This window comes from Balaenoptera borealis, assembly GCF_965194805.1.
Source record: "Balaenoptera borealis genome assembly, chromosome: 1".
Classification (NCBI taxonomy): domain Eukaryota; kingdom Metazoa; phylum Chordata; class Mammalia; order Artiodactyla; family Balaenopteridae; genus Balaenoptera; species Balaenoptera borealis.
In genome coordinates this window covers 177,194,733-177,205,245 of record NC_138860.1, presented here as the reverse complement: position 1 = coordinate 177,205,245, position 10,513 = coordinate 177,194,733, and the positions used below count along the sequence as shown (strand labels likewise).

At 38.5% G+C, this 10,513-nt stretch overlaps 1 protein-coding gene across 3 annotated transcripts in view; it reads left to right on the top strand.

The window, feature by feature from the left end:
• CDC42 (cell division cycle 42) overlaps window positions 1–7,859 on the top strand; it is a 46,182-nt gene extending 38,323 nt beyond the window's left edge. For 2 of the 3 annotated variants that reach the window (XM_082372852.1, XM_082372853.1), the window contains exons 4-6: window positions 1,276–1,385; window positions 1,505–1,702; window positions 6,340–7,859. In XM_082372852.1, coding sequence (XP_082228978.1) covers window positions 1,276–1,385; window positions 1,505–1,702; window positions 6,340–6,429 — 398 coding nt within the window. In that variant the 3' untranslated portion in view covers window positions 6,430–7,859. Of the gene's footprint in view, window positions 1–1,275; window positions 1,386–1,504; window positions 1,703–4,853; window positions 5,039–6,339 lie in introns of those variants that run through there. The other variant, XM_082372854.1, reaches the window with a different exon arrangement.
• Window positions 7,860–10,513: the final 2,654 nt, after the last annotated feature.

The following is a 10,513-nucleotide window of genomic DNA, read 5'->3' as shown; positions in this document are numbered from 1 at the left end:
TTGATACCATACTCTGATCTAACATCTATATTCCAGTTTTGTCAGTTGATCCAAGTCCAGTTTTTTCTGCTTTTAGTATAGGACCATGTATTGCATTTAATTGTCATGTCTCTTTAGTTTCTTGTAATTTGGATCAGTTCTTCAGCCCTCCTGCCCCCCCCCCCGCCCCCCTTTTTTTGGTCTTTCGTGATGTTTTTATTGAATACAGGCCCAGGAAATCCTCTCTCCCTCCTCCCCTTATAAAAATGTTCTTCATTTTGGGTTTGGTCTGTTTCCTCATGATTAGATACAAGTTATGCTATTTTGGTTGGAATACTACCTTAGTGATGTCTTTCTCAGGATATAAATGTAGAGGCATATGATACTCATCTGCCACTCATTGGTGATGGCAATCTTGATCACTCAGTCAAGGTGATGTTGTTTCTTCACAAGGTAGTTATGTTCTTCCCCTTGTGGTTTATTAATAATCTTTAAGACCATACAGATATTCTCCTTTTCACCAGAGTTTCCTCCATATTGATTTAGTATCCATTGATTCTTGTTGAATTTTTTTCTATGTGTTTTCAGTTTCAGGTACTGGTCTTACATGTACACATTAACTAAACATGTGAACCTGCTTTGGTAGTCATGGGCAGTGGATTTTGTCAGCTGGGTTTCATTGAGATTTTTCTTCCCTTAGATAGTTTCACTGTGATTGTTTCTTAATCAGATCTGAGTAGATTTGATTTTTAATTATTTCTGTAGCAACAGTTTATTTTTGTTACATTATTGTTTGGTTGCTAGTAGACACAAAGATTGAAAACTACAAATCAGTAACAAAGCAAATAATTAATACATAACAAATTCATTGCTGTTCTAAGGACGTGAAATTTTTTTTTGGTTTCTGGTTTTGTTTTTCTTTATTGATGTGTAGTTGACTTACAATATTATATTAGTTCCAGGTGTATAACATAGTTATTTGATATTTTTATATATTACACATCATACAAAGTTATTATAATATTATTGACTGTATTCCCTGTGCTGTACATTACATCCCTGTGACTTATTTATTTTATAACTGATAGTTTGTACCTCTTAACTAGAATTAGCTGAGTGAGAATATTGCTCAAATATTCTATTACAAAGCCATATATTTTGTTAAATAAGTTGCCTTCTTATTAATGATAAGTGTGCTGTTAGCTGCATGCTTAATCTGTTGACTGATTTGTGATTTTAATGCTATGAGGGCACCAAGATTCAGTTGCTGATTTCTCCAGTTTTTTTCCCCCTTAGGGCAAGAGGATTATGACAGATTACGACCGCTGAGTTATCCACAAACAGATGTATTTCTAGTCTGTTTTTCAGTGGTCTCTCCATCCTCATTCGAAAATGTGAAAGAAAAGGTGAGTTAGTCAGATATTCTTGCCCTGAAAAAAAGGTTGTCATAGAACTGTTGATTGTAAATAGCTTTGGAGGCTTGTGGATTAATGCAGGTGTATTTTTTAAAATATCTTTTCTCTAGTGGGTGCCTGAGATAACTCACCACTGTCCAAAGACTCCTTTCTTGCTTGTTGGGACCCAGATTGATCTCAGAGATGACCCCTCTACTATTGAGAAGCTTGCCAAGAATAAACAGAAGCCGATCACCCCAGAGACTGCGGAAAAACTGGCCCGCGACCTGAAGGCTGTCAAGTACGTGGAGTGTTCTGCACTTACACAGGTGAGGACTGTGTGGAGCCCACGTTTATCTACAGTGGAGTGGTTTAGAGCAGCATTAGGATTCAGGGGTTATTTCCGACAGCGGTCTGCAGTGCTCAAGAAAGCTGCCCAGGAAGACTATGACCAGCTTCACAGTGTATGTTCTTTTGTTAGAGGTCTCTGTTTTTATGGAGAAAATTATTAGTCTCTAAATAAAGCTCTTGTGTTGGTGAGCTCCCACGTTTTACTGAATCATTTATAGTGGTCAGGGATTGTGTTAAAAACAAAAATTAACGGAAAGGTCCAGATTAGCACAAATTTACAAGAGCCTGTGAATGATTCCCCTCCCTCCCCCCCAACTTAAAATTTCATCTAAATAAATCTGATTTTTTATCAGTACTGGCAATTGATGCTATACTGTTTCTGGGGTAATTCAACTGGGATAGGGAATTGGTTGTAATCATTGAGACTTTCATGTCAGAGAAAGCTACCTAGGCCATTTCTCAAGCATGCCTTTATACAGTGTCTCCATTCTTATGTTTTTGGAGGCGTTCCTTCTTTATGCAGTCCTCTCTTCTTTCTGAACGATTTAATTGGAACTCTTCTCATAGTTTGATGGGAAACTTCAGATTCTGAGGACAGGGAGCAGTGTTAGGGTATTTAGAGTGAGAGTTATAACTGACCTGTGTGTTTCATTTTCTCTACCTTCATGGTATCACCAACCAGTTCTCTCCTCGGAGTACTGTTCTGGGGACCAAAGGAAAGAATAATGTAAATAATTAGCACAGAACTCTTTTATTCTACTTTGACATTTGAACAATGAGCAAACATGCCTAATTGAAATAAGGCAAGACTGAAGGGTGGAGATTTCTTATAATTACATGAAATTTACTTATATTTGTCATGCTACTTTTTCAGGTAATTTTTCTTTTTTATTAAGTTTAAAAAAAACACTTGGATTCTTGATGATATGTATACTAAGGTAAATAGCATATATAGTTACATATTATACATGTACTAGGTATTTAATATGTAGCATGTAGACATAATTTAATAATCTCCAATTTAGCCCTGGGTTGGATGTGTAAAGATAAAATTTTTGTTCTTAGCTGGATATTTCACAGGATGACTTCAAGGCCTAATTTCTTCTCCCAAACCCAGTTTTCCTTGGCAGTTTAGTTCTGTTGTATTGCTATTGCAGATATTTAAAAGTTGAGAAGATTTTACATCTTCTCACATGTAGCACTGAGATTTTTTAAAATGCCTGATGCTTCTGTGTTTTGATACCATCCCCAGAAAAGTGTGTGTGTGTGTGTGTGTGTGTGTGTGTGTGTATTGAAGAAGGATGTGTGTGGAACATTTGAGTCAGATAACTGTTGCATATCCCCATTCTCTAAATACGGGTTGCTTTTGGGGGAAATGGAGGCAAGTAGGCCATGTGGACCCAATATTAGGTCACTAGTGAAGCTTATTTTAGAGAATTAGATGCTTCCATATAAAGTTTTTTTACAGTATGAACAGGTTTATATAGTAAGTCACTTTCCAGAGAACAGAAATTTGAAAAGGTCTTAGCAACTACATTTTTCTTACCAGATTTTGAAGTTTGGAGAAATCAAAAGAGAAGATAGAAAATGGGGTCCCTGGGTACTGTTTGGGAGCTAGAATTTTTTAGGATTCTGTTTGTTGGTTCCTTTAAAACTGAGCTCTTAATATAATCGGATAGTGTGATTAAAGCAGGGGTTAGTTTTGTCTTGTAGGGGATTAATTGATCTTTGTCAATAAGCAAGAAAGTATTTGCTTCTTATTAAGGGATGCCCTAGTTTCTGATTGTCGTCCTCCTCTTTTTTCCCTTATAAAATTTATTTCTCTTTCTATCTTCCCTCCTTCCTTTTATGTTTGACAACCAGAGTTTGCTCCTAGATGTGTAGAAAGAATTTCAGAGGAACTTTAACTTTCATCATTTCTACTTTGTAAAAGACACAGAAGGAAGGAAACTTTTTAACCTCTTTGCCTCTTTCCAAGTGCTTACTGTTATTTCTCATTTATTTTGTCCCTAGTGGAATGTGTGAGTGCCAGTTCTCGAGACTTCTGTGGTGGGGGGAGGGCAAGGTGGGGGCAGCTGGGGTAGTCTGGGCCTGGCGCTCGTTATTGGAGCCGTGCTCTGGGGCTTTGGGGGAAGGTTTTACTTGGGATCCAACTGACTTAAAGAACATGTGGAACTTCTTTGGGAGGTAAACCTGTGGCTTCAGATTTAGGTGAGTTTAGGTGAGTCTGTAGACCTGGTACCAGTCGCACTGTCACGCTGGAGTTCTGGCTGAGGTGTAAGTGTATTTCTGCATCTTAATCCCTGTAGATCTGAGAATATTCTTTGTTTTTCACTCCATGCTTTATGCTCTGATACCCATGCGGACATCTAAAAGCATTGAACTGCTTGCTAAAACTCATTCTAGGACCCCGTTCTTTGTTTTCCTATTGGGTGGTGGTTACTTGCTCTAATAACATTACTGAATAACTGAGGTGTATGCTGTTTCTAGAGTCTGTTGTTTAAACTTCTCCCAGTTGGTACTGCTGAACATTTAACACTTTTTCTAAGTGTCTGAACCTTTTGTTCTGGGAGACTGGTTTACTCTGAAATCCTGATTAATCCCATCCAGATATGTCATTGAATCTAGAAACATGTAGCATGCCTGTTAGCCTGCTATTTGTGTCCTTCAGTTATTCAGGGGATGAATTCACAGAAGCCTGAAATTGTAATAGGTGTGGTTCCAAAATGTGTGTGCCATTCTTATCATTAGAAGTACTAGGGAATTTTGCAAGGCCTAATTATTCACTGCATGTATCTCATGCTTACATATCCATTCCTCTCCTCTGGCATTATTTTCATTAAAATGTTGTAATTTAGATTTCAAAGTGTGATTGTTATAGAAGTCAACATATGGCATTTTCACAAAAATTGCTTTCTTGCTCAGTTAACCTTTTTTGAGGTAAGAAGTTTGTTCTCTTATTTACTGTCTTGATAATGGGCTTAAGATCTAGCTTTCTGGCAGTTATTTTTCTTAAGGCACATTGCTTCTGTGAATTCAGCCCGTTTAATCCAGACTGCTGTTGTATCTGCTGGTCTCTCTAATCCTCTAACCTGGCTGCTATTCTCTCTCCTCCCCTCTGTCTTGTAGAGAGGTCTGAAGAATGTGTTTGATGAGGCTATCCTAGCTGCCCTCGAGCCTCCGGAAACTCAACCCAAAAGGAAGTGCTGTATATTCTAAACTGTTTTCTCCTTCCCCTCTTTGCTGCTGCTTCCTGTCCCACTACTGTAGAAAGATCGTTTAAAAACAAAGGAATAAAACCATCCTGTTTGAAAGCCTCTGCGTCTTTTTACTCACCACCTTAGAGCAACCTCTGTATTAGTTTTTGCTCAAGAATGCAATATCTTATAGAATATTTTTTGTGATCAGTAGTCAAGCTGGACTTGTTTAACTTTCTGCTGCTTGAGTTGCCTGATGCTCAGAGCTGTTTGGTTTGGATTACTATTGCAAAAGGGAACTTGGTCTGGCATTAAGAATGTCCTCTTGGAGAAAATAAGAAGAGTTTAACACTTCTAGATCTTAGTTCTAGATGGAGAAAATAACACAAACATCATTTTACTCTTACTATCAATTGTTAATTGTAATTGCATGACAACATTTATGGAAAAAGGGTAACCTGCTAGTACAGTGTAATGGGGAAGGGAGGATTCTTTTCTGGTTTTCCTTTGTGTAGTGAAACTTTGTGTTGCTATTGCTTTGGCTGTCTGTGCTGTAGTGGAGTATTTGTCAGTCTGGGTGGGAAAGATAATTGATGTACCTGCTACTGCTTTATGAGATCATTTGTTACATTATCTTTTAAGAGTAGCATCCATTTTAACAGTTGACTTAAGGTTTGTTAATGTTGAGATGTAAAGCTGCCATCTTTATATTTTCCTGCTTCTGATTTTATTGTTGTGAGGGAAACATACAATTGTGGTTACCTTCAAATTTTGAAATTAAAAATATACAATTGTTTGTATAAATGGCTGATGAAACTTTATTCCTGTTGCACTGACTGGCTCTAGTTTTACCTATGTATCAGGTACCCACATTTTTGCTTCCTTGAATCCCCTTGGCTCTAATTGGTGGGATAAAGGGAGTTTAGAGTGACTATCTTTGATGCAGCTACTGTAATCGCTCTCTCCATCTTTGTCTGCGCCTTCCATATAAGGATGCCACTGCCCGGTGCCCAACCTCTCAGTCCTGTTCCATATCCAGCTGTTTCATTTGAATGCAGAGCTGCTTACTTGTTTTTATGTAAAATGTTTCAGCAGCATATTACAAAACTCATATTGAATGAGCAAATGACATGTGCTTCTTTGCTTCTTGTGACATACATTGGTCTGCAAAAAGCTTTCTCAAAGGACCACTGTCTCACTCATGAATATCTGCTCCTCTTCTCCTGAATTGCTGGATCCTTCCAGTGCCCTGCCTGGACAAAACTTGGTGAAGTGAGATGATTGTGTTGAGATTCAGGGTTGTTTTTAATGTTTCGTTATTTGCCAACTCCTGGGGGTTTGAATGTTTTAAATTTGATCTTCAACTTTATTATACTGAATATCAGACTGCCCATTTTTTTCTTTCTACCCCTTTTCAGAAAGGCCTAAAGAATGTATTTGACGAAGCAATATTGGCTGCCCTGGAGCCTCCAGAACCGAAGAAGAGCCGCAGGTGTGTGCTGCTATGAACGTCTCTCCAGAGCCCTTTCTGCACAGCTGGTGTCGGCATCATACTAAAAGCAATGTTTAAATCAAACTAAAGATTAAAGATTAAAATTCGTTTTTGCAATAATGACAAATGCCCTGCACCTACCCACATGCACTCGTGTGAGACAAGGCCCATAGGTATGGCCCCCTTCCCCCTCTCAGTACTAGTTAATTTTGAGTAATTGTGTATTGTCAGAAAAGTGATCAGTACTAGTTTTTGTTTTGTCGTTTCAAAAAGTTATTATTATTTTTTTTTGTTTAAAAGCAAGGCATGCTTGTGATGACTCTGTAACAGACTAATTTGGTTGTTGAAGCTGTTTCCGGGTTCCACTCTGGCGAGTAATCTGGGATATCTAGTTTTTTTTTTTCTTTTCTTTTTTTTGGGGGGCGGGGGAGTGTGTGTGGGATTTGTTTTTATTTAGTCATGTTTTTTTAATTCATTAACCATTGGACAGCCCTTAAGGGGAGGAGGATAGATTGATTCCACATTCCACTTCCTAGATCTAGTTTAGAAAACGTGTTCCCCACCTGGTGCTCTTAGGAAGGAGTATAGTAAACGCCTCATTTAATAATATACTCCTTTTTGAAAGTTGCCTTTTCTCTCCACCCTTGAGTAGGTCCAGCATTTGATGAAACTCATGAAAGTGGGTGGAACCTGTCTTGCCCCTCCTCTTTTCTAGGATGCACTATATATGTGACTGTGACTCTCAAGGAAATTTGTTTGCCATTTGCTGATTTTTTTTGAAGTTAATTTCTAACTACTTTCACTGATAAATGAAGAAAAGTATTGCACCTTTTGAAATACACCAAATGGATTGAGTACGTAATTAAAAAACAATTTTTTTTCCCTGTCAGTCATTGTCTTTATATGCTTAGCATAGATGTGCAGCTTAATAGTGTATGATACAGTGTTCCTAGAACACAGCTGAAGACCTGGTATATAGAGGAAATCCGAGGGGTGGTGCTAGAAGACAGATGTCTATGGGATGATTCACATCCTCTTTCAAGTTATGAGGATGGAGACCTGCTTCATTAAGAAGCTGGGGGTGGGGTGGGGTAGGGTGGGGGTGGGGAGAACATTTAACAACATGGGGACCAGTCAGGGGAATCCCCTTATTTCTGTTTTGCATATGAGGAACCCTAGAGCAGCCAGGTGAGGCTCTCTAGTTTAATAAAAATCCTGGGGAGAGTCTTATGAAGACTCTTCATAAGTGTTAATAGGGATTTTATCAGCTTATTTTGGTTGCAGTTTCCAAGTCTTAAAAATGTTAGGTAATCTTCCCCACCTTCCCCAAATCCTACTTCTTGTAGATTTCATTAGTGTTGAACCAATGCTTTCTCATGTCTGAATTCTTTGTATATGCATTCTTTTCAGATGTATTAAACAAACAAACAAAAAAACCCATTACAAGTCAGCCTGGGGGTTGTTATTTTCCCTCCGCCTCTTAATTTTTAGATATTTAGGAATGAGAACTTGACTCTTATTGACATCAATTTCTAACAGATTTCAAGATAAAGATTTAGGGCATAAAGATTTAATGTACTTTGTTTTGTGGAATTCAGTTTGAGATTTTTTTTTCCCCTCACATTCAGGTTTGTGCCTTCTCCCCTGAGTTTGGCAGGTAGCCTACATACTCCTTCTCTTTAATACCAAGTGGGTTCATAACAGTTCTTAGTGAAGAAATGTTCTGGAAGCTCACTGCTCATGTTTTTGGAAGGAAATGGCAGCATACTTCCAAATCCATCCATCAGATGGAAAGCAGCCATTTTTCTCCAAGTTTTCTTTATCAGTGGTTTTCAAACTTCGCTGCTTTAGTAGAGTGGAGCTTGAGCAGTGAGTTATTTAAAAGCTTTCCAGGTATTTACATTATGCAGCCAAGTTTGAGAACCACTGCTCCTAGGTTGTTAACCTCAAACTGCTTCTATAAGATTCCAGATTCTGTGCTTTGAATCTGAATATGGGACACATTTTCTGTAGGTGACAAGAATGATTCATTTCCCTTAAGGGCATTATGCTGATCTGTATGAGAATCTTAGAAACTAAGGACTGTTAATTCAGTTAATAAGGTTGATACAGTGTATAGCCTCATTTTCATAGTTTTCTATATGGAGTCATATTTGACTTGATTCCATACTGTGCTAGAACTAAGCTGGGCTGGTTGGGAATGGGTTAGGAAGAGGCAAATCTAAGCTTTGCTGTTTTAACCAATGTATCTTATTCCTTGTTGACCATACCAGGGAGAGACACCTGGATCATGTTACGAGACTGTGGGGAGCAGAAACTGTGTATGTGTATCCCTAGTTCTTAGTACAGTGGCATATAGGTCCATCCTGATTATTGCTGTAGCCCTGGCCTAGAGCAGTGTTTGACACATAAGAAATGGCTCTAAAAATAGTCATTGGATGGGTACATGTTTTCAAGAATGAATAAATGAAATAAAGCAGGTTACATGGTTGTGTTGATGAATTATCCACACGTCAGAAGAACAACAGTGACAAGAGGACTGATTGAAGCTAACATTGTTTTCTAATTAAATATTTTCAATTTGACTTACACATATCAGATGAACATGGGTGGCAAATGGATGAAGCTAACATTGTTTTCTGTTTAAGTATTGTTTTCTATTTGACTTAACAAACTTGTCTGTTATCTTTGGCTTAGTGAGTGATACTGCCCAGGGAGTGTGATCTAGAGATTGGAAAAGTGCTATTTTGAAACAGGCCTTAGCAGACTTAGCTTATGGCAAAATTTACGGTATCTAGGCTAATACAACACCAGTACATCACTGTTTTTCTAAAATACCAATGTTTTACTGAAGGTCTTAGAAATAGGCATCCTTTGAGCTGGATTTTTTTTTTTTTTTTTCTTTTTGGCTGCGCCACGTGGCCTGCGGGATCTTAGTTCCCCGACCAGGGATCAAACCCAGGCCCCCAACAGTGAAAGAGCCGGGTTCTAACCACTGGACTGCCAGAGAATTCCCTTTCAGTTGGATTTTATGCCAGTAGAGGGAATATATTCTAAGGGGGAGAGAGGATTGATTGTGGAATCTAAGAAATGATTGCAATATTTCCTTTATTCTGAGGTGTATTTTTCCTTTTTTGGGGGGCTCATTTTCATAGTATAATCAGAATACCTCTTAAAATTTGTGTATACGTTTAATGTAGTGGTGCTTTTTTTTTTGGTTCCGAAAAGCTGTTGTTAAATCATTGGTGTCTTATTGGTGTCTTCATAATACCTTCATAGAATGGATAAAATAATACTTTTTCTTCATTATTAGGTTTGGACTATTTTCTTTTTTTCCTTCTCCCATTTTGATGTTGTTAGTGGTTATTGGGGTGCTGAGTGCTAAGAAACTGGTATGCAAGGACCCTGCTTCTTGAGGTTTGGAACTTAGCCTCCGCTGGGTACAGCTAACATACACTGCGAATTTGGTATGTAACAGTCTGGGGAAGGGACGGTATTTCACCAAGAAGTAGCAACTCCATTATCTTTCAGAAAGGGCTGAGCTCTTCATGGTTAGTGTATCTGAATAATATGTGAGGGGAGTATCTTTAAATCACATTCCTAATTTAGCTCTCATTGTTTTCTGTAAGACTTACCCAGGTTCCCCGAACTTCAGAGCATGGTGATTTAACTACATAGCTCAACAGAAGACCTCATCTCAATATTTTCTTTCCAGGGCTGTTACAATACTTTATGTATTACTTTGAGTTTTTTCTGAAGAGCCCCTCCTCTTTTTAAAAAACCATTTTATTAGCTATTGCTACAGTAATGTCGCATTACAAACCACCCTAACACTCAGGCGGCTTACTCCAACAAGCATTTATTTTTCTCGCTGAGGGGTCAGTTGGGCTTTGCCTCCAGGCTTCAGATTAGGCTCAGGTTGGCTTCGTGTTTCTCATTCTGGAGCCTGGCTCCAGAGAGCAGGGCCTTCCTGAGAGGACTTCATGTGGTGAGCCAAAGGGGGCACAAGGTCAAGCACATTGGAAATTTCTCACGTTCCATTGCCCAGAGGATTCCACATAGCCAAGCTCAAAGTCTGCCACTCATACATTCATTCCGTC